Source organism: Choloepus didactylus, chromosome 3, assembly GCF_015220235.1.
Source record: "Choloepus didactylus isolate mChoDid1 chromosome 3, mChoDid1.pri, whole genome shotgun sequence".
Taxonomy (NCBI): domain Eukaryota; kingdom Metazoa; phylum Chordata; class Mammalia; order Pilosa; family Megalonychidae; genus Choloepus; species Choloepus didactylus.
The window spans coordinates 106,756,669-106,781,902 of record NC_051309.1 but is presented as its reverse complement, the minus strand read 5'-3'; the positions used below and the strand labels follow the sequence as shown (position 1 = coordinate 106,781,902).

General features: G+C 39.6%; 1 protein-coding gene across 1 annotated transcript; it reads left to right on the top strand.

The window, feature by feature from the left end:
- The first annotated feature begins 17,940 nt into the window (after positions 1 to 17,940).
- LOC119528737 (HIG1 domain family member 1A, mitochondrial-like) lies at positions 17,941 to 18,606 on the top strand. The gene has a single exon (XM_037829017.1). The coding sequence runs from the start codon at positions 17,989 to 17,991 to the stop codon at positions 18,268 to 18,270; it is 282 nt and encodes a 93-aa protein (XP_037684945.1). The 5' UTR covers positions 17,941 to 17,988; the 3' UTR covers positions 18,271 to 18,606.
- The last annotated feature ends 6,628 nt before the right edge of the window (positions 18,607 to 25,234 follow it).

The following is a 25,234-nucleotide window of genomic DNA, read 5'->3' as shown; positions in this document are numbered from 1 at the left end:
CTTTCAGAACTTGCTCCTTCTCTTCCGTGTTTGACAGTGTGATCAGTATATGTCTCGGAGTGGGTTTATTTGGATTTATTCTATTTGGAGTTCGCTGAGCATTTATGATTTGTGTATTTATGTTGTTTAGAAGATTTGGGAAGTTTTCCCCAACAATTTCTTTGAATACTCTTCCTAGACCTTTACCCTTTTCTTCCCCTTCTGGGACACCAATGAGTCTTATATTTGGACGTTTCATATTATCTATCATATCCCTGAGGTCCATTTTGATTTTTTCAATTTTTTTCCCCATTCTTTCTTTTATGCTTTCATTTTCCATTCTGTCATCTTCCAGGTCACTGATTCGTTGTTCAACTTCCTCTAGTCTTGTACTATGAGTGTCCAGAATCTTTTTAATTTGGTCAACAGTTTCTTTAATTTCCATAAGATCATCCATTTTTTTATTTAGTCTTGCAATGTCTTCTTTATGCTCTTCTAGAGTCTTCTTGATTTCCTTCATATCCCGTACTATGGTCTCATTGTTCATCTTTAGTTCTTTGAGTAGCTGCTCTAGGTGCTGTGTCTCTTCTGATCTTTTGATTTGGGTGCTTGGGCTTGGGTTATCCATATCGTCTGGTTTTTTCATATGCTTTATAATTTTCTGTTGTTTTTGGCCTCGTGGCATTTGCTGAACTTGATAGGGTTCTTTTAGGGTTTGTAGACCTATTGAAGTCCTTATCTCTAATTTATCAGATCTACAGGTTCGTGGAGTACACTTTCTCTAACTAACCAGCAGGTGGTGTCCACGAACCACCTGTTCTCCACAAGCCAGTTCTCCCCTGCTTAGCCTTTTTGGTGAGTGGGGGAGTGAGTCTTGTGGGGTCCAATTGGTGTACCAAGCTTGTGTGTGTAGTTGGTGTTGCCTGCCCTCTATGTGGGGCGTGTTTCTGGGCAGTCGGGGAGGGGTGGTGGCCCTAACAATCAAATCTCCCTGATGATCCTAGAGTTTTAAAGCTGCTGCAATAGTCTAATCCTTCAGTTCAGTCCTGCCACAGTTTGTCTCTGCCACTGACCCACAAGTCTTTGGTATTGGCGTATGGCTCCTGAGACTTGCAAGTGGGCCCCTCTTCCAGGCTGTGCACCCCGGGTCCTCTGTTGAGGGATGACTGTGCTATGTCACAGGTGAGTGCCGTCCCCCCAGGGCAGTTCTGGGCTGCTGGGCTGTGTAGGGAGGCTCCCAGTCTGCTCAAATGATGACTGAATGGGGCTTTGTTAATTCACACTGCTCCACCTTCCCAGCTCTGGGACAATCAGCTGAGGTTGCAGGGAAGGCTAATGTCCACGCCCAGTTTTGTGGTGTGTGCCTGTTATTTGAAGCACTTCCGTCACACTGGGTTGTCTGGGGCAGCTCTGGGCTATGGGGCTGGCGATGGGCAGGAGTGTTTCCTGTCCACCAGGATGGTGGCTGTGAGCGGACACCCCCCTTTTCTTGGGAAGTTGTGGTGTTTAGTGAATTTTCTCAGCCAGTGGATTATTGCCTTTTGTCTCAGAGCTCTCTTAGTTCTGCTCTTGACTTGACGTGCCCAAATTGCAATTCTTTGAAGCTTTCTGTATTGGGCTTCTTCGAGTAATTGTTTTAAAAAAAGAAAAAAGGCTTAAAAAAAAAAAAAAAAAAAAAAGGGCCCTCCTCAGAGATCTAATGGGTTATTGAAATGCTAATAGACAAAGCAACCAGGGCCATTAAGGAAAGGTCCACAGGGCAGAGAGATCAGCTTTTCTTCGGGATTTGCATATGCGCCTCAAGGCCTGAGCTCCGCCCTTCCCCTTTCTGTGTTCATCAGAACTCCAAAAATCCTCTGCTTTTATTTTGGAGTTTTTCGTGTTATTTTTTTTTTCTATGCCTGTCTCCTCTCTTCTGGGCTGGCAGCTCTCAGATTCTCTGGTGTCTGGTCTCCGTCTATCTGTGGTTGGAGTTTGGATCAGCAGAATGAGTTTCCGATAAGGGCTGCCACTGCAGTTCTCCCTTCTCCTTCCTGGAGCTGACAGCCCCTCCTCCCACGGGACTGAGCCTGGCAGGGAGGGGCGCGGGTCCCCTGGCCGCAAAAACTTACAGATTTCGCTGATCTCAGCAGTTCGACATTTTCATGAGTGTTGTATGAAGTATGCCCAAAGACAGATTGCTCTGTGGTGTCCAGTCCACGCAGTTCCTGGCTTTTTACCTACTTTCCTGGAGGAGTAACTAAAACTTACAGCTCACCAGTCCTCCATCTTGCCCCGCCTCCTCTCATGTACTTTTAAATCTTTGAATTTATACTCTATAGTTGGGGTTTTCTCAGTCAGTAATGATTTGGGGGTCTTCAGATCCCAGTGGATATGAAAGAGTGGTTTGGGGATGTTTTAGTGGCTTTTGGCTGAAGCACAGCTTCTCACCATAAGCACATCTTAGAAGACTCTTCTTCCTCACCGCTCCAATATGTTTTAAGACTAAAGAACTGAAGTTCTCTGAGGTCTGCAGTCAGTCCACATTTTGGCCCTGGGTAATGCAGCCCTGACCTCTGAACCCTGATTGGTCCTGAGGGGCACTCGAGATTGCTCCTCAGAATTCTAACAATATCGAGAAGTCTCCTGGGAAGGGGAAATTGTGCGGAGCAAGTACAAAATAGTGGAGAGACCATGGACTTAGCTCCAGAGAGACTTACATTTAAATCCTGAATGTACAACTTACCAGCTATGTGGTGGTGGGTAGGTCATTTAAACTCTCTGAGCCTCAGTATCCTCATCTATAAAATTCACTCAACAAATATTTATTTATACCCACTCTGTGCCACTATGAGCCACTCTAGGTTCTGGGGAGATGGCCCTGACCCCGTGGAGTGTCCCTCGTGATCTCAAATCCTCACAGGGAAGTTTCTTTGAAGAATTGTTGTGAGGATCTGAGCTGATGGGGTGGAGCCCAGGAGGCTAATATAGACAGCTCACAAAATGGCAGTCAACTTCCTTCCAGAACGAGCAGAGAGAAAAAGAGAACAAGATGGAAGTCAATCTTTTTGTAACCTAATCTCAGAAGTAACATCCTGTCTTTGTCACTGTATTCTATTCATCAGAAGTGTGTCAGGTCCAGCCCACATGCACAAGGAGGAAATTTCACAACCCCATGCACATCAGAAGGCAGGGGACCTTCCTAGGGGCTGCACTGTGGCATTTACTTTGTGCAAACATTGTCCAGTGTTGTTAAGGCCTGATTTTTCAATAAAATCTAGAAATCTAAATTTCTATGTGAAATTTTTCAATTAATATTGGCTATTGGTCAAAAATTTTTTTAATCCTATGGTTGAATAAAACATATCTGTCAAGCATGACTCATGGGACACCATTCTGAAACCTCCAGTATCAAGACCACAGTAGAAGGAGCAGGACTGGAGAGGAGTGGGTAGAAGTTAGGATGTGTCTCTCCTTTTATTCCAGAAAGGGGAGAAAACCAAGTCATTGTTAAAATGGTGGGAACTTGAGAGGCACAAATGTCAATCATTTGATCCAGATAACTGTATTCATATAAATTCTAAAGTCATATTGGTAAAAAATGACTTGTTTTCATTACTGGCAAGGCTTTGACCCCTGGTCTGACAGCTGCACATCTATATAAAATGAGACACTTTGACATCCAAAAGCTCTGATCTCAATTGGACAGGTGGTTTCCCACACACTAATGGAACAGAGGACAAGTGAGCATTATTAGACAGGAGAGAATGTTCTCACACACAGGAAAACAGCTTTTTCCTTTGAAAAAAACATAATAAAGAACAGAAAATGGCTGACATAATCAGAGCTTCCCAAATGTCAGAAGAGCTGTTTCAGTTATACTCTGGGTTCTGTTAAGGAAGATTAGGATAGTTTTTAGACAAGTATTGAACATACCTTAGTGTTAGCTGACTCAGAGAGGAATTTGCTAGTAAAAGAAGCCCATTCTTGGAGAGTGTCAAAGCACTAACATACAACTTAGGTTTTTTGTAGTAAAACAAAGCAAACACCTTGGTGAAGCCCAATTTATATACATTCACTGAAAAATTTAGTAAGCAGGAAAACTTCTGAGTGTAAAAACCTTCCTTGCTCCTTCCTTTAACAGATACTTATGGAGTGCACACATGCTAGATGCTGGGACACTGTGAGAAAAGACAGCTGTGGTCACTTTGCCCCAGCACTTTACAGAGTAGAGGACAGTATAGATATTAATCTAGTAACCATAATAAACTCTGACGCACATTGTGGTGGAGGAAGTTGGGGTGCTATGGGAGCTTCACCCCAAGGTGAGCTGAAGCCAGTGACTCAGGGAAGGCACTCAGGGAACCAAAAGATAAGTAAGAGTTTTCCAGTTCAAGGAAGTGGAATGGGGGGAGACTTTGGGCTGTTTATGATTTAAGTGGTAATATAGGAAATATTTTTCACAAATTTCATATCCAGCATAGGCTTTTTCCTTCATGAACCAAATTAGTATGCTGGGGAAAAACTAAAAAAACGTCAGCTCTCATTTGTAGTAGAACCACAAAGGAGAAAATAAGCATTTCTTAGAATACTAATAATAGTAGATTCTTTTTTCTGAAAAGCAACTCCTATATTTCATCTCACTTCTTTTGCCACATAGAAGAAGCTATCTGAAAAGAAAAGAAAGGAGCACATGACAGATGAGGATGTGGAGAAATTGGGACCCTCATGAACTTCTTGTGGAATGTAAAATGGTGCAGCCATCTTGGAAAACAGTCTGGCAGTTTCTCAGACTGTACTATATGACTCAGTAATTTCGTTTCTAGGTCCATTTCCAAGAGAAATGAAAACACAAGTCTGCACAAAAACTTGCAAATGAATGTTTATAATAGCATCATTCTTAGTAGCCAAAATGTGGAAACAATGGACAAATGGATAAACAAAATCGATATAATGGAATATTCCACGAATCCTGAATGAAACTTGAAAAGATTATGCTAAGTGAAAGTAGCCAGACACAAAAGAACACATATTGTATGATGCCATTTATATGAAATAGTCAGAATAAGCAAATCTATAGAGACGGAAAGTAGATTAGTGATTGCTTATCACCTTAAGGGTGACAGCTAAAGGGTGATTTTTTTTTTTTTGAGGTGATGAAAATGTTCTAAAATTTACTGCAAATGTACTAAGAACCATTGAATTGTACACTTTAACTGGGTGACTTTTATGGTATGTGAACTATATCTCAATAAAGTTCTTAGAAATAAAGAAAGGAAGGAAGGAAGGAAGGAAGGGAGGGAGGGAAAGAAAGAAGGGAGAGAGGGAGGGAAGGGAAGGGAAGGGAGGGGGAGGGGAGGAGACAGAAGGAAAAGAGCACATGACATGTACCCAGTTCTCCCTCACTGGGTGTCACAGGCAGCCCAAAGAGAATGGATGGAGATTCGGCTCATGATGAGGGGCAGGGTACTGCTCTTTCCAGTGAAATCTTTTTGTCCTTTGCCTTGTTTTTCTTCCATTCACTTTTTTCTTCTTCAATAAGCACCAGGAATACTTAAAGTATCAGCTTTTCTTCCTTTTAAATCTTTGTCCGCTAACCTCTGGTAATGCATGAGAAGTGCAATATCTTCGATTTGGTTTGGAATTTTGATGCCTTAACCTAGGATCATCATTTTCAAATTTCTGCCAACATTATTAACCATCTCCATGTATTTACATTTCGGCCTTTTCTCCATGGCTTTAGCCTTGCCATGTCTCCATTCATCTACAGAGCTCAGCTTCCTGGAGTGGCTGAAGTAAGACATGACTGATCTTTTGATCCCAACCAAGTCAGTGACAGCAAACATTTTAGATGTTTGAAAAGCTGTTGGATGAAAATTAAAATTGATATTTATATGTAGGCATGTGTGATTGTTTGGAGGTTTTATGGACCCCAGGAGACCATGTTCTTAAGTCTAATCCAGTCTTGTGGGTGTAGACCTATTGTGGGTGGGACCTTTTGATTAGGATATTTCAGTTCAGTCATGCCCCAGGTGAGTCTTAATCCTCTTACTGGAGTCCTTTATAAGAGATGAAATTCAGAGAAGCTGAGAGAGAAGCACAAGAAGACAGAGAGGACACAGAAGCTGAGAGAGAAGGACACATACAGAAGCTCAGAAAGAAAGCCACAGATGTAGAAGCCAGAAGCTGAAAGCAACGAAGCACGGGAGAGAAGGGAGAGACCAGCAGACCTGCCATGTGCCTTGCCATGTGACAGAGGAGTCCCGGAGGCCAGCAACCTGTCTTCAGAGCCCAGGTATCATTTTGATGATGCCTTGATTTGGACATTTTCATGGCCTCAGAACTGTAAACTTGTAAGTTAATAAACCCCCATTGTTAAAAGTTAACCCATATTTGGTATATTGCATTTTTGGCAACTTTAGCAAACTAAAACAACATGATCTAAGAGTTTAAGTTAAAAAAAAATAAAAATTTACAGAACCACACAATTATTTGGCCAGGCTATCCTATACCTCTGATTAATACAATGAAATTAAAATGTTTACATCTGGCTTATTCAGCAATCTTGGCAAGTAACTGCAAGTTAGAGAATCCAAATATTGATGAATGTTTGGTTTTTCAAATGTTTCCCATGTGTGACCACAGATTTACCTTCCTACTAATGTAATATATAACGTAATATTAAATGTTGGCATTCTAAAAACACACACAAGGTTGGTGGTGAGACGTCAGCCAAGAGTAAGCTAGGAGTTCATGGGAAAATCTGCTTAGTTTCAAAAATTTGCTGGAGCTAATATGCAAAGAGAATAGTCCCCATGTAGCTTATTAAAGTTTAGCTGTGCAATCCCTAAAGAGCAAAATATCAGTTAATGATTCCTATTAAGAGGAAGAGATTTACTGCCTGTTTCTATGTGTCAGGAATTTTATGTATATTATCTCAAATTCTTATGATACACTTGCAAGGTAGGTATTATTATCCACATTTTCTAGACTTGGAAACTGAGGTCCAGAAAAGCTAAGGGATGTGTCCAAAGCCACATAGGTATTAGTAAAGGAGCCAAGACTGGATAATCATGGGCTTATCTACCATACAACATTGTCTCACTTGTTCATTCATTCATTTATTCAATTATTATTGTAGTGTATAAAGAACTGCCTTGAGTGTGGGACAGTATCGAGGGGTAATAATTAACAAGACAATTCAAAGGAAGAACAGGTTAGAAGTTAGTGTTTTTATAGTACACAAGGTTAATGGAAAAACATAAAAGGAAAGGATTATGTAGTAGAGGCTGACATCTATAAAAAAACAGTAATTTTCTGAGATCAAGGATCTCCAGTCAATAGGTGATAGTCTGCTAGATCTCTGTTGGGTTTCCAAGTCATTTGCAGCTGTGACATCTCTCTCTCTCCAGGCATGCTGAGCTGCTTTAGAAGTAAGTCTAAAAAAGAGTGATTTCTCTTTGATATGTAAAGTTCAAAGGAACTTTGTTAGACTAGAGTTTACTTATCTACAAGATGAATAATAACATGCCGTTGAAAAGAATTCTGGGTTGACTGGTAAGCTGTGGTCCCCATCCAAATTTTGCAAATATTTGGGCAAAATCAGGAAAGCAAAAAATGGCACAATAACTTTGAAGGGAAATGGGCTGTCCAGGAATCTGGAAATGAACTTTGATGCTCTGGTTTTATTGTATAATCAGAAGTTTAAATCAAGCCAAGACAAATAATAACCAAAGTAGTATTATTTTATCTTTCAGTCTTATGTGCAGTCTAGATAGCCATTCAACTCATGTAAAATATAGCCCTCAGGGTTCTTCTTAAGAGTAGTGATTTCCCCAATACTTATAATTATTATTATTATTATTAATTGTTTAGGAGAAGAGCCATTCCCATCTACCCCATTTTTTTAAATTCATTTTTATTGAGATATATCCACATACCATGTAGTCATACAAAGCATCCATTCAATTGTTCACAGTACCATTATATAGTTGTGGGTTAATCATCAAAATTAATTTTTGAACATTTTCATTACCACACACACAAAAATAATAAGAATAAACATTAAAGGGAAAAAGAATAATTAAAGTAAAAAAGAACACTGGGTGCCTTTTTTTTTTTGCCCCCATTTTTCTACTCATCCATCCATAAACTAGACAAAGGGGAGTGTGGTCCATATGGCTTTCCCAATCACACTGTCACCCCTCATAAGCTACATTTTTATACAATCATCTTCAAGATTCATGGGTTCTGGGTTGTAGTTTGATAGTTTCAGGTATTTACTGAGAGCTATTCCAGTTCATTAGAACCTAAAAAGCGTTGTCTGTATTGTGCGTAAGAGTGCCCACCAGCATGACCTCTCAGATCCTTTTGGAATCTCTCTGCCACTGAAGCTTATTTCATTTCCTTTCACATCCCCCTTTTGGTCAAGAAGATGTTCTCCATCCCACGATGCCGGGTCTACATTCCTCCCAGGGAGTCATATTCCACATTGCCAGGGAGATTCACTCTCCTGTCTACCCCACTCTTATACCACAATCTTGGAAAACCTCTTGCTCTGGAGGGTTAAGAATGGGAATATTCAGCAAAAAGTCCTTTGCAGTAGTGTACGGAAGAACTGGGAAGGCTGCTGACCCCCACACTGTTCATTTGGATCTGGGGAAATGTGGTAGGCAGAATACTGGCCCCCCAAAATGTCCACATTTTAATCTTCAGAATCAGTAAATATGTTATTTTAATAGCAAAAGGGACTTTACAGATATGATTAAGTTAAGGGCCTTGAGATAGGGAGATTATCTTGAATTACCCAGGTGGGCCCATTCTAATCTCACGAGTACTTAAAAGTGGAGAACCTTTCCTAGATGTGGTCAGAAAGAGATATGACGATGGAAGAAGGATGAAAGAGATGCTACATCGTTGGCTTTGAAGATGGAGCAAAGGGACTATAAGCCAAGGAATGCAAGAGACCTCTAGAAGCTGGAAAAGTTAAGGGAACAGATTCTTTCTAGTGCCTCCAAAAAGGAACACGATTTTTGCCAGTGAGACCTGTGTTAGACTTCTGACCTACACAACTATAAGAGAGTATATTTGTGTCATTTATTCCAAGTTTATGATAATTTCTTATGGCAGCAATAGAAAACTAGCACAGGGAAGAAGAGAGCAAGGCAGTTAAAGGGAACCTGATCTCTTTTGTCAGCATGTCCTTCCACCATATTGCTCCACAGTTAAACCAGGAGCAAGACACTTCTTGTTTAGGAAGAACACACACATAATCTATAGCTTCTTAGCTGAAGTCAAAGCCTGTTAAAGTCTTGTTCCTTTTATTGTTCTCTTAGGTTATTTCTTTATTTTTAAACTCTCTAAAAGTTGGATTGCATTTTAGTGCCTTTACTTTGCCTTTACTCTATCTGAAGACAGGTAGCACAATTTAATTGTTAATTAAAAGAACACTCCCTTTATTATAAGGAAATCGCCAATGGCTACTCTTATACCATCACTGTTGGTTTCAGTTGAACCAAATAATACAAAACTATGCAGGATTCAGTGGACCCCACTAATATTATTATCATCACTATGACTAAATCTGGACATTTTCCAATTTATAATCACAATTACTAATAACAAACCTTGTGCATATGCATTTTTAAACATGTTTAGGAAAAGCATTTGGTCTTCAGTACATATGAAAAAGATAAACAGTAATAATTCAAATTAGCTTTCAGTGGCTAGGTCCTCATATTACAGAATCTCTGGATTGAACAAAACCAAGTTCACTGACTCTGTCTGTCTCTGGTTAAATAAATCAGGCTGACATCATACTGTCATTAAAGACCTTTTTGTTCTCCTTTATAAGAGAAGTAGAAGAGACAGAGAAAATGCTTATATTTTGCATTTATTACCTATTATTTCCATCAGTTACTAAATTCCAACTCTGCTAACCATTCCTTTCTTATTTATCTACTCTGTTTTCAACTCATTACAGCCTCCCCTTGCTCACCATAAGGATTGTCTAAACTTTATTCCCTACTGTCAAAGTCTACATGTTCAAAAATTAAATATATAAAGGACTATCTATGATGGAACTTCAGATCATTCATTTAACACCATAAGACGCAGGCATGCATGGGCTATAGATTTTTGTAAACTTTGCAAAAATAAAATATTTAATTGCAATTGGTTAAGACCATCATCATCTTTGACTTCCATCTATCACACTGCAGGCTGGTGGTATCACATGGACATGAACATTTAGGGGATCTGGTTAAGGGTAGTTGAGTTGGTTTCATTAAGTTTCATTTCAGTGGTATGTATTTCTGAGGTTTACAGTCACTTCCTTACATAGTAGAGCTATTACTAGTTGCGTTGGAATAAGAACCATTTCTGGATACAAATCCTACTCTTGAGTCAGTTCACTGGCATCATGACATGAAGAACCAGGGTCAGAGGTCCTATTAGGATGGGAATGCTTCCTGTTCCACCTAACACTGGAAGTATGTGGGAGTAGAGGAAAAACAAGGTTTCCAGTGTTTGGAGCCAGAAACAAGTCTATGGAAAATTCCTCCAAGCATCAGATGTGTCAAATTGTAAGCAGAGGATTCAGTTCTCATCAATGCCTCATCAGGACAGAAATTCTCTCCTATCAGAAATATAATTAATACATTGTATATAATTATAAATCTATAGTACATTTTTATGAGAATCATCTAAAATAGATTTTATTAGAATTCCTGAGTGTCTGGCACAGAATTCCACAACAGTGAGTACATCTATGGGTGAAATTGTAGGTTTCATGCATCTCATCTATCAATAATAAAACAAAAATCTTGACCAGTTTTACTAGAGGATGACAATTTTCTTTTCTCTCTATAGAAAGCCATGGTACAAACTTGGCATCATATGAAAATGTAATCAAAAGATATGTAGCCAAAAAATGTAGGAAAACAGTATTATCCAAGGAAGTCACCATAATTAAAAAGCAAAAATACATATTATTAGATATAAGGATGTTTGTAGTGTTCATCATATTTCTAAAATTTGAATTTGTTTTAATTTTTTTATTCTAAATAAATGTTTACTTTTGTATTTAATTTTGTATTTATAATTTTATGATCTTTCACTTAAAGAGAATAGTAAATAAATTTCAGGCCCCACATAACCTAAATCCACTCCCTATCTACTTCTAATCACTGATTACTCAAATTTGGCAATCCATGGTGGAGACCTTTATTGCCCATTGAAACCTTTAGTTTGCTTGGTTCTCTTTTGTAACTCAACCCACTGGGAAAATAAGAAAAAATAAACAAACACAACATTTTATACATCTGAAAGCAAGGTTTACATCCTGAGTGCAACTGTCAAACAATCACTAAATAGCTGTGCAGTCTTGGACAAGTTTCTTATCCTCTTCAAAAGTCAGGCTCCTCATGGGTAAAAGCATTGATACAAATCTCTGAGGGCAAGAAATGTGTACCATAGCTCATGACACTTGAAAATTAAAAATAAATAAAAATAACAATCCAGTAAGCAAATGTGTTGCAGAGCCTCACTACATACCCTAAGAGGTTGGCCCTAGGTTCTAATTGTCCAAAAAGAACAGATTTGTGTTGTTAAGTGAGGATGATTTGAAATGCTTCATTTCCAGAGGAAAAAAAAGATAACTGTTTTAAATTTTCTGCTTCTTGAGAGCTAAAATCAGTCTGTAGCTACTGGTGGTGTTTATTTTTTAAGAAGTTTTATTGAGATATATTCACACAGCATACAGTCCATCCAAATTGTACAATTACTGGTACTCAGTATAACCACAAAGTTATGCATTCATTACCACAGTCAATTTTAGAACATTGTCATTACTCCAAAAAGAAAAACCTCATGTCCCTTACATCCCCCTATTATTGACACTAAGCATTGGTGTGGAACCTTTTTTACAACTGATGACAAAATATTAAAGTATTACTGTTAACTATAGCCCATAGTTTGCTTTAGATGTATTTTTCCCATATACCACCTGTTCTAGTTTGCTAATGCTGCCAGAATGCAAAACACCAGAAATGGATTGGCTTTTATTAAAGAGGGTTTATTTGATTACACAGTTATAGTCTTAAGGCCATAAAGTGCCCAAGGTAATGCATCAGCAATCGGGTACCTTCACTGGAGGATGGCCAACGGAGTCCAGAAAACCTCTGTTAGCTGGGAAGGCACATGGCTGGTGTCTGCTCCAAAGTTCTGGTTTCAAAATGGCTTTCTCCCAGGACATTCCTTTCTAGGCTGCAGTTCCTCAAAAATGTCACTCTCAGTTGCTCTTGGGATGTTTATCTCTCTTAGCTTCTCTGGGGCAAGAGTCTGCTTTCAACGGCCATCTTCAAACTGTCCCTGTAAGCTGAGCTCCTCTCTGAGTTCCAGTCTGCAACAAAACATTCATCATTTCTGCTCAAGCCCTCATCAGAAGTGTCTTTAGAGTCCATATTTCCACAAATAGTCTCTTCAAAGCAGTTTAGGCCTTTTCTATCAAGCGCCTCACAATTCTTCCAGAATCTTCCCCTTATCCATTTAAAAAGCTGCTCCAACATGTTTGGTATTTGCAAACACAGCAGCATCCCACTTCTCTGGTACCAAAATCTATTCTAGTTTGCTAATGCTGCCAGAATGCAAAACACCAGAAATGGATTGGCTTTTATAAAAGGGGGTTTATTTGGTTACACAGTTAGTCTTAAGGCCATAAAGTGTCCAAGGTAACCCATCAGCAATCGGGTACCTTCACTGGAGGATGGCCAATGGTGTCCAGAAAACCTCTGTTAGCTGACAAAGCACATGGCTTATGTCTGCTCCAAAGTTCTTGGTTCAAAATGGCTTTCTCCCAGGATGTTCCTCTCTAGCTGCAGTTCCTCAAAAATGTCACTCTCAGCTGCTCTTGGGCATCTGTCCTCTCTTAGCTTCTCCAGAGCAAGAGTCTGCTTTCAACAGCTGTCTTCAAACTGTCTCTCAGGAACTAAGATGGAGGCTAGCTGAGACAGGGCGAAAAAAATGCCTCCATGAAAAACACTAGCTAAAAACCAGAAAGTGACCTATAATACTGGTTACAGTGATGCACCAACTGGATGAGGGCTCCTAGCTCCAGAGGGGCCGTATACTTGGTGAAACCGGGAGTCGGCATTCTGAAACAAGTGAGTAAGCTGGCTGGAAGACCCGCAGCCACGTGGCGGGCTGGGGAAGCCAGGGTTCAGCGTATGGAGACCAGCTGGCTGTTTAAAAAAAAAAAAAAAAAAAAGGAGCGGCTCCAGTAGCAATTGTGGGAACCACGCAGTAAAACACAGCAAGAGGGGGCTGGGCTGGCCTCTTGCTGTCTGGCCAGGAAGATAGCCCGCAGCAGATACCATTGGGTTCAGGGGAACGGAGGGGAGAGCCGGAAGCAGAAAGAAACCCCACGGCTAGCAGCTGGCCCCCAGAGGGCTGGATAAACTCCTGCCCGGGGCCGTGCCCACAGCCCAAAGCCCTGCCGGTTGTCCTGGAGCTGGGAAGGAGGAACAGTGCGAGGAGGAGGGGTCTGAGATGCCCCGCTCGGCCATTTTTGCTTCGGGCTGGGAGTGCACCGCGGCACGGCCCGGTGGCCCGGGGCTTCCCTTGTGGGACAGCGCGCACTGATGACGTAGCACAGCCTTCCCTTGGCTGAGCTACTGGAGGAGCGTGGCTGGGAGGGGGGATCCGCTCAGAGAACCCAGGGACGCTACACCAAGTCCAGTGGTTTATGGATCAGCGAGAGAGAGAGAGGCTGGGGCTGAACTGAAATGAAGGCTTAGACTTTTGCGGCGGCCTTGAATCTCCTGGATCCTGGGGATTTGAACATTAGAACTGCCCTTCCTCCCTGGTTACCCGTACACACGCCCCACATTCAGGGCGGACAGCTCCAGCAACACACCCAAACTGAGTTCTCCAACTGAACCCACAAGAATCATTTCCCCACACAAAGCGGAAAAAAGGTTGAGAACTGATTCGAGGGATATAGGTGACTCGCAGACGCCATCTGCTGGTTAGTTAGAGAAAGGGTACATCACTTAACTGTGTTCCTGAAAAATTAGATGGATATCCCTTTTTCTTTACAACTTGAAAGAGCCCTGTGAAGCAAAACAAATGCTAAGAGGCCGAAAACAACAGAAAATCTTAATGCGTATGATAAAACCAGAAGATATGGAGAATCCAACTCCAAACACACAAACCAAAATATTGGAAGATACAGTATACCTCGCAAAATTAATCAAAGATCTACAATCGAGGAACAAAAACATGGCAAAGGATTTAAAGGACATCAAGAAGACCATGGCCCAGGATATAAGCTACATAAAGAAGACCCTAGAAGAGCATAAAGAAGACATAGCAAGAGTAAATAAAAAAATGGAAGATCTTATGGAAATAAAAGAAACTGTTGGCCAAATTAAAAAGACTCTGGAAATTCACAATACAAGACTAGAGGAAGCTGAACAACATCTCAGTGTCCTAGATGCCCACAGAACAGAAAATGAAAGAACAAAAGAAAGAATGGAGAAAAAAAATCGAAATGGATCTCAGGGATACGATAGATAAAATAAAACATCCAAACTTAAGACTCATTGGTGTCCCAGAAGGGGAAGAGAAGGGTAAAGGTCTAGAAAGAGTATTCAAAGAAATTGTTGGGGAAAACTTCCCCAACCTTCTACACAATATAAATACACAAAGCATAAATGCCCAGTGAACTCCAAATAGAATAAATCTAAATAAACCCACTCCAAGACATATTCTGATCAGATTCTCAAATACTGAAGAGAAGGAGCAAGTTCTGAAAGCAGCAAGAGAAAAGCAATTCACCACATACAAAGGAAACAACATAAGATTAAGTAGTGACTACTCAGCAGCAAACATGGAGGCGAGAAGGCAGTGGCATGACATATTTAAAACTCTGAGAGAGAAAAATTTCCAACCAAGAATACTTTATCCAGCAAAACTCTCCTTCAAATTTGAGGGAGAGCTTAAATTTTTCACAGACAAACAAATGCTGAGAGACTTTGCCAATCAAAGACCTGCCCTACTTCAGATTCTGAGGGGAGCCCTGCTGGAGGAGAGACAGGGGAAGGAGAAAGAGATAGAGAGAATTTTAACAGACATATATAGTACCTTACATCCCAAATCACCAGGACACTCACTTTTCTCTAGTGATCACAGATCTTTCTCGAGAAGGGACTATAAGCTGGGACATAAAACAAGCCTCAAGAAATTAAAAAAAAAAAAAACATTGAATATACTCAAAGCACATTCTCCAACCACAATGGAATACAAATAGAAGTCAATTTTTGAACTGGAATTCCACTAGTCACTTCCTACATGATATAAAATACACAAACTCTAAGGACAAATCAGTGGTTTTGAGCTCAATGTAAAATATGTAATTTTAGACAACTATATAAAGGTGGGGGAATGAAGGAGTATAGGAACATAGTTTATGTGTCCTACTGAAGTGAAGGTGGTATCAAAGAAAAACAAGATTGATATGGATTTAAGAGGTTAATTTTAAGCCCCACAGTAAACACAAAGAAATTATCAGAGAATATAACCATAGAGATGAAAAGTAGAGTTTGGGTTAAGAGAAATGGGGGAAGGGGCAATGGGAAGTTAAGAAATGAGTGTAGGGTTGCTGTTTGAGATGAAGGGAAATTTCTAGTAATGGATGGTGGGAAAGAGCATTACAACATTCTAAACGTGATTAATCCCACTAATGAAAGGCTAGGGAGGGAGTGGAATGGGAAGATTAAGGCTGTATATATGTTTCCACAACTGAAAAAAAAAAAAAGTCAGTCTAACTAGATGACAATTGAATACTAAGGATGAACTTGGATGGGACAGGAGGATAGAGGACAAGTGGCTCAAAGGGACAAAGTTGAGACATAAGGAAAAGGAAATATAGAATGTAGGCTTTTTATCATTGTTGAATCTATTGTACTTCTTAGCTGCGCTTAATGGGATTGCATGAAAGAATGTTCTTGTTCATGGGAAGTGTATACTTGAATTATAGCAAATGCTCAAGGATGTGTGCAGCTAACTCTCATATGTTCAGACGACAGAGCAATAGATGATGGATGATAGGGAGAGAGGGAGGGATGGAGGGAAGGAAAGAAACAGCAATGTGACAGCAAGTTAAAGTTGGTGGATTGAGCTACCGGGGGAGGGGGGGTCAGGGTATGATGGAATTCTGTGTATGGGGCTAGTATTGCTTTTGCAATTGTTCATATAACTTTGAATTTATTTCAAAAAAATAAAAAAAAACACAAGCCAATTAAAAAAAAAAAAAAACTGTCTCTCCTCTGCAGTTACTCTCTCAGCTTCTGTGCATTCTTCAAATTGTCCCTCTTGGCTGTAGCAAGTCTGCTCCTTCTGTCTGAGCTTATATAGTGCTCCAGTATTTTAATTCAGACCCACCCTGAATGAGTGGGGCAACATCTCCATGGAAATTATCCAATCAGAGTTATCACCCATAGTTGGGTGGGGTGAATTTCCATGGAAACAACCTAATCCAAATGTCCCAGCTTAATCCCCACTAATATATCTGCCCCCACAAGATTGCATCAGAGAACATGGCTTTTTCTGGGGGACATAATATATACAAACTGGTACACCACCCTATTATTAACACCTTGTAATAGTGACATATATTTGTTCTAGTTCATGAAAGATCATTCTTAGAATTGTGCCATTAACCAAAGTCACCATCCACAACAGTGTTCACTGTGTTATATAGTCCCATGTTTAATCCTTCAGCTTTCCTTCTAGTGACATATAGGACCCTAAAGTTCCCCTTTCAACCTCGATCACACCCAAAATTCAGTGCAGTTAATTGCACTCATAATAATGAGCTACCTTCACCTCTATCCATTTCCAAACATTTACAATCAACCAAATTAAAAATTTTGCACAAAATAAGCATCAGCTCCCCATTCTCTACCCTCATTCTATCATTCTATCACCTGGTAACTTATATTCTAGATTCTAACTCTACAAGTTGCTTATTATAATTAGTTCATATTAGTGAGATCATACAATATTTGTCCTTGTGTGTCTCATTTATTTCACTCAACTTAATGTCCTCAGTGTTCATCTATGTTGTCACATGCATCAGGACTTCATTTCTTCTTATAGCTGAATAATATTCCATCTTATGTATATACCACATTTTGTTTTGTCCATTCATCAGTTGATGGACACTTGGGTTGCTTCCGTCTTTGGGCAATTGTGAATGATGCTATGAACATCAGTGTTTCAGTTTGCTAAAGCTGCTGAAATGCAATATACCAGAAAAGTGTTGGTTTTTAACAATGGGGATTTATTAACATTCAAGTTACAAGTCTAAGGCTGTAAAAATGTCCAAATTAAGGCAACAATAGGAAGATACCTTCTCTGAAGAAAGACTGCTGGCATCTGTGAAACCTCTCTAACATGGGAAAGCACATGGCTGGCTTCTGTTGGTCTTTCTCTCCTGAGTTTCACTGCCTTCAACTTCTGGTTTCAGTGGCTTCATCTCTCAGTGTGCCAGTTTGGACTTATTATGCCCCCCCAAAAGCCATATTCTTTAATGCAATCTTGTAGGGGCAGACATATTAGTGTTGATTAGGTTGGAAACATTTGATTAAATTATTTCCATGGAGATAATGGGCACTGCCCATTCAGGATGGGTCTTAATTTAACCCTGCTGTTTGGGGTACAATGATATATCTACTGGGTCTAGTTCATTCATCATGTTATTCAAGTTCTCTGTTTCCTTATTGATATTCAGTCTAGATGTTCTATCTATTGATGAGAGTGGTGTATTGAAGTCTCCAATTATTATTGTAGAGATGTATTATTCCCTTCAGTTTTGCCAGTACTTGTCTTATATATTTTAGGGCACCCTGGTTAGGTGCATAAATATTTATCATTATTATTGCTTCTTGGTGGATTGCCCCTTTTATTAAAATATAGTGTCCTGGGAAGCTCAAGACGTGTCTTCGGTAGTGGAAGATTCTTCAACCAGTCATGTCAACCGATACAGATGTTTCTCTGTCTTCATATGATGAAGATCAGGGATCTAAACTTATCCGAAAAGCTAAAGAGGCACCATTTGTCCCGATTGGGATGGCAGGTTTTGCAGCAATTGTTGCATATGGATTATACAAATTGAAGAGCAGGGGAAATACTAAAATGTCCGTTCACCTGATTCACACACGTGTGGCAGCCCAAGGCTTTGTTGTGGGAGCAATGACTCTTGGTATGGGCTATTCCTTGTATCGGGAATACTGGGCAAAACCTAAACTTTAGAAGAAGAGGTGCTGTCGTGCTATCTTGGTGTTGATGGTATTTGTTTTATTTAAACACCTCAAATTAAGGTTACACATATTTGCTGAAAATAAAACATTTGAGTAGGTTCAGATAACAACATGGTATTTTGAATATTGGCTTCCTTTCTTTCGGGCTTGATTTGCCTGGTGACCAAATTATTGGTGACAAGTTTACTAACTAGGTCATTCAGGGAAGTCAAGTTAGCACAAAAGAAACATGTCATCCAAATTCTCTTGATAATGGTAAAATGTCCACATTCTTAAAGTCTCATGATGAAATTAGTTCTAAAAAGTACCCTGAAGTACTTCGAGTTGCTGCTGGTTGTTATGTGCTATTTACCCCAATCAATTTTTTTCTGCCCACCTTCTAAACTTGTCTAGTGTCTTGGTGTATAGGGCTGGTTTAGTCTCAAAGAACTCAGAAAAGTGCATGGACTATAACATTGTAATGCCTCCTACAACTGAAAATGTGTGTGTGTGTGTGTATGTGTTTAAGCTAAACCTAAAAACCTGGTAACAGCTGCTTACAAGTAGTATTTGTTGTAGAATCGTATTTATAAATAAACATGAGGATAACTTAATTATGGATTCTAGTTTAGTTCTGTAAGATTCAAAAATGTTAAACAAAATATATTACCGGTGTTTCGTATTTATGAGCAAATTGGCTTGGCCAGGCATTATACACAAACGTGACATACTACAGAATGCTTTGTTGCACTTGTGAAATTCTCTTGTCTGACTTTACATTCCATGGTGATAACATGGTAAACATATTGTTATTAAAGTGAGTAAACCCCCCCCCCAAAAAAATATATATATAGTGTCCTTCTTTGTCTCATAGTATATTTGCATTTGCATTTAAAGTCTATTTTGTCTGGTATTAGTATAGCTACCCTTGTTCTTTTTTGGTTACAATTTGTATGGAATACCTTTTTCCAACCTTTCTCTTTCAACCTGCTTGTGCCCTTGGGTTTAACCTTGTAGACAGTGTATAGATGAAGCATACTTTTTTACCCATTCTGCCAATCTATGTCTTTTGATTGGGAGTTTAAGGCATTAACATTCAGTGTTATTACTGAAATAAGCAGTACTTACTTCAACCATTTTATCCTTTGGTTTCTATATGTTGTATCTTATTTTTGTCTTTCTTTTTACTCTTTTAGTCCCTTACTTATAGTCTTCATTTCTACATTCATTTGAAAACCTCTCCTCCTGTCTTTTCTTTTCAGCCTGCAGAATTCCCTTTAGTATTTCTTGTAGGGCAGATCTCTTGTTAATGAACTCTCTCAGTTTCTGTTTATCTGTGAATATGTTCAACTCTCCCTAATTTTTGATGGACAGTTTTGTCAGATAAAGAATTCAAGGATGGCAGTTTTTCTCTTTCAATACCTTAAATATATCATACCACTTCCTTCTCACCTCCATGGTTTCTGATAAGAAATCAGTACTTAATGTTTTTGCTGTTCCATTATATGTGATGGTTCGCTTTTCTCTTACTGCTTTCAGAATTCTTTCTGTATCTTTGGCATTTAACAGTGATTAGTATGTGTCTCAGAGTGGGTCCATTAAGATTTATTCTGTTTGGAGTATGTTGCTCTTCTTGGGCATGTATATTTATGTCTTTCATAAGAGTTGGGAAATTTTCAGCCTTTGTTTCCTCAAATATTTTTTTCTGCCCCTTTTCCCTTCTCTTCTCCTCTGGAACACCTGTGGCATGTATGTTTGTGTGCTTCTTGCTGTCATTCAGTTCCCTGATACCCTGCTCAATTTTTTTTCCATTCTTTTCTCTATCTGTTCTTCTGTCTGTAATATTTCACATGTCCTATCTTCTAATTCACCTATTCTTTCTTCTGCCTTTCAAATCTGCTGTTGTATGCCTCCAGTGTATTTTTAATCTCTTCTATTTTGCCTTTTATCCCCCAAATTTCTGTTATTTTCTTTTCACACTTTCAAATTCTTCTTTATGTTCACCCAGTGTCTTCTTAATATACTTATCTCTTCAGCCATATTTTCCTTCATTTTCTTGAATTGATTTAGGAGTTTTGTGTGTACATCTTTGATTAGTTGTTCCAAATTCTGTGTCTCCTCTGACTTTTTAATTTGTTCTTTTCACTGGACCATGTCTTCTTGTTTCTTAGTATGATTTGTAATTTTTTGCTGATGTGTAGGCATCTGATTATCTTGATGAGTGTACTCTGAAGGTCAGTTTCTCTCTTTTATTTATGGTTTTTTTTTTTTGTTAATTGGCTTTGCATTAAGGCTCTTCTCTTTGACACTTTGTTCAGCTCATTCTAGACCTTTAGAATTTCCCGTGTTTAACTATCCAGATATATTTAACTCTTCTACAACTGATTCTTGCCCTGGGTATGTAGTACAATTTTTAAAATTGCTCTGTTGGTGCAGTGGTTTCATCTCCAGGGGAAAGATTTCTGTCCTCTGCCCCTTCTCTGGGAATCCTGATATTTTTTTTTTTGCCTTTATTTATATTTTTTTAACTCTCCTTTCACTATCTCTAGCTGTTTTTGCCTGGAGGACAAATTCTGGGAAGAGGGTCACCCCGGAGGGGACTTCTCAAGTCATTATTTCCCAACCAAAACATGGCCAGAAACCCACAAAGGGCCCTGGGGAGAAGGTCAGGAAAGGGGCCCAAAAGTCTTTTTGTTGGCTCCCTAAGACTGTGCTTTCCTGGCCTGCCCAGCAGACGGTGCTCTTTGGCAGACTATTCTCCACAGCCCTAAGTAGGCCAAAGTAACCTCCCTTGGCTCCACCCTATCAGGAGCAGAGTTGAAACAATGGCCACTGTGGATCCTGTCCAGGGCAGGCTAAAAACACAGTTCAGGGCTGGGACCCAACAGTCTAAATTCACTGATCAATAGATGTGATCAGTACTTGACCATGCTCCCTCCCCCACCCCATTCTTGGGGAGGAGGACTTTCATGTCCCTCTTTGTCTACAGCAGCCAGCCAGGGACCAGATCCAAAGCAGTCGCCTCCATGGTATGGGATGAGCACTGGCTGCCACCTCGGAGTGAGTCACTCACAGTTTTTTGCCACAGTTTCTCAGTCTCTTCATTCCTCTTTTCCCTGGATGCTAACAATGCTCACCTGGCCTCCAGAGCCCCAAACAGTTGTTTCACCCAGTTTCTGCCTGCCCACCATCTGTTCTTGGAAGAGAGTGACCCCTGTAGCTTCCTACTCCACCTTCTCCCCAGAAGTCCAGGAGGACATTTTAGAGATTTGTACTTAATATTCATTCAAAATATTTTTTGAAATTTCACCTAAATATCACAATGCCAACATAGCTATTCTAATATTTTTATATTCCCTTCCAATCTCTCTACAGAAGAAGATTTTGCCTAATACAATTCTATTATGCTATACATTTCTTCAGTAAACCTTTCAATTTAAGTCAATAAATGTATCAGCTCCCACCACATCCTAGGCACTGGACACACAAATATAAATGAGACACAATCCTTGTCCTTAAGGAGCTCACAGTCCCACAGTGTAGTTGGGGAGGCAAACAGAAACTGCCACATCATGTGTAAGTGCTAGGACAGGCGAGAGTACCAGGGCCACTGGGAGCTGGCAAGAAGGGCAGAAAATTGATCCTAAAGGTTAAAATCTGGCTTGTAGAGTCAGACACTCTGTATTCCTGCCCTGGTTCTGTCACTTATTATCTGTGTGGTATCAAAACAGTTATTGAAACTCTTTGAGCCTGCATTTCTGCCTCTAGAAGATGGGTGTAGCAATAAAGACCAGCTCATAGGATTGTTTTGCTGATTAAATGAGACAGTACATTTTTAACATTTACCATCTTGTTTAGCTTAATAAATCATCCAATAAGCACTTAAAATGGAATTTTTTTTAAAATGTGAGAACCAAGGAAGGCTTTTTGGAAAAAGTGACTTCTAAAGTGACATTTGGAAAAATGAGTTGGGACTAAACAGGTGAAAGTGGGAGGCTTCAGAAAGGAGAGTCTTTCAGACAGAAAAGAATAAAAGCAAAAGAGAAAGAACATTATTAAACAAAATTTTCTCTGTTTTTAACATAGGGTTCATTTTTAATCATTTTAATGACTACATAATATACCCTTATATTGATATGCTACAGCACAGTGGTTGCCAAAGTGGGGTTCCTGGGGACTTGTGAAAAATGCAAGTTATTGGGCCTCACCTCAGATCTACTGATCAGAAACTCTGGGCATGGGATCCAGCAAACTTGATTTAACAACCCCTCAGGTGACTGTGGTAGACACTAACTTTGAGAAGCACCCTACTCCATGTTCCTGTGTCCCACTGTGGATTTCAGCAGCAGCCGTGTTGGACAATTCCAGGTACCCGACAGCATCCCAACTCAGAGATCCGCTGCGTGTCTTCTTGCTGCCTCAGGACCTCGGTAGAAGGGTCTAGAAGTGTGGAGGAATTAATACTCTTGGGGGTAGCTTCCAACCAATGGGGTTTGGAAATTGGTGGATAAACATCTTAGTCCCCTATCTTTTGGAGGGAAAATTCTCAGCTGTATTCTACCTGACCCCTTGGAAAAGCCCTAGTGAGACTGAGCCCCAGGTGCCCACAGTGGTAACCAGTTCCACAGTGTGTCTATTAGCTATTTCCCCTTCCCCAGAGTTACTTGCTCCTCTCCCTTATTCTTGTTTCCTGGGACAAACTCCAAGAAAAAAACTCTGCACCCAAGTCCTTTTCTTAATCACTGCTTTCAGGAGAACACAAATTAAAAAGCACATCCAAATTTTTTGTACTTTTTTTTTCATTAGAAAAGCAATGATAATACCCAATGCTGATGAGAATAAAGGCAAGTGCAGAGAAGCAGTCACTCCTGTATATTGCTATTGGGAATGTCAACTGGAAAATTTTAATTTTCTAAACTCTAGTTTACATTCTAGACAGGACCTGATATTTCTTGTTTTCCACTGTAGCCCCAGCTGCAAAAAACAGAGTTTAGCACACAATAGGCACTCTATGCAAACTTGTTTTGAATGAGTGACTTATCTTGAAAGCCTATATAAAGCTGTAAGAGTTAAAATATCCAGGCAGAAATAAGCACTGCTAAATACCAGAATCTTGACTAAATTGATGGAAGAGTTCACCCAGCCTGAGTATCTTCCAAAAGAATAATTTAGGTCTTTATAAAAATTATTGAATTTGCTCATTATCATGGAATTCATATAATGGAATAAAAACTATAACTATACTTAAGTTTGATGTATAAAAATATATGCATATTCTATATGTAGTAAACCACAAATAATTTAGTTTCCAATTCTTTCCCCACTGAGAAATTGGTAAAGATCCTTACAGTAGTTAAATCTTTTTCATCTTTCAAATTTCATTGAAAATTCAAGTCTCAAAAACCCCAAGAAAGGATTCTCTGAGCCTCTGACTTATGTTATGTTCTCCTGTCAATCACTCTCACAGTAGTCCAAACTTCCATTTGTGTTATTTTTTTTTTTGAGGCCTAGCTTTGCCACTATTATACTTTCTACAAAAGCAGACCTTCTTTGTCTTTTTCACTAAGGTAACCCCAATACTTGCTTAGTGCCTGGCATATATTTGCTGATCAATAAATATTTGCTGAATCAACTAATTAATTAGCAAAAGAATGAATGAATCTATTCCTGAGTTGTAATGGTTATTTCTAAATTCTGAGATGCTGAGCTCTTTGTGTATAACCTGGCCAGTCCCTGGAACTTTGGGTATATGTGTGACTCCTGCAACTCAGAGCTAGAGTTTGGCAGCTAATAATGTCAGCATTACCCCCATACAACAAATGTAAAAGAGGCTGAAAAAGAGATCAGACTTCAATTAGGGAAATGAATGAAATGGGCTTGATTAGGACTAAGGTAAACCAGATAAAAGGTAAAGGATAATGTTGGCAGTGTTTTAAAACTTCAACTTCTGTGTGACATCAAAGGAAGAGATGTTTATTCAGTGCAAAATCTATATCTATACAATTTAACTGGCCTGGTCATTTGGTTCAAACGCCATAATTACATGGAACTTTGAATAGGGAGTGAGATCTGCTTGGTTTGTACAGGTTAGTGTCAAGCCCCAAAACATGCTAGAGTAATTTGGGAAGAGAATAAAAATGTATTCACAAAGCCCCCTTGAGGGGCTGGGGAAAAAGGTGGAAATAGCACCCCCACACACACACCTCAGGAATTACTGATATTCTCATAAGCATTGGGGACTACCAATTTAAAAGGCCGAGCCCTTGATCTTGGGGCTTGCCCTTATAACTCTTATTACTGCAAAAGAGAGGCTAAGCCTACTTATAATTGTGCCTAAGAGTAACCTCCAGAGAACCTCTTTTGTTGCTCAGATGTGGCCTCTCTGTTTAAGCCAACTCAGCAGGTAAACTCACTGCCTTCCCCCCTATGTGGGACATGACTCCCAGGGGTATAAATCTCCCTGGCAACATGGGACATGACTCCTGGGGATGAGCCTGGACCTGGCATCATGGGATTGAGAAAGCCTTCTTGAATCAAAAGGGGGAAGTGAAATGAAACAAAATAAATTCAGTGGCTGAGAGGTTTCAAATGGAGTTGAGAGGTCATCCTGGCAGTTATTCTTATATAGTATATATATAACCCTTTGTAGTTTTTAGTGTATGGGAATAGCTAGAAGAAAATACCTGAAACTGTTGAACTGAAACCCTGTAGCCTGAGTCTTGAAGATGTTTGTATAATTATATAGCTTACACATTGTGACCATGTGATTGTGAAAACCTTGTGGCTCATACTCCCTTTTTCCAGTGTATGGACAGATGAATAAAAAAATGGGGACAAAACTTAAATGGACAATGAGGGTGGTGAAGAGTGGATGTAAAAAAATAGAGTGAATGTGTGAATTAATGAATGTATTCACAGAAGTGTGATGGAGTGAACAGTCTGTCTTATCATGTGGACCAGATTCCTCTACTTTGGAC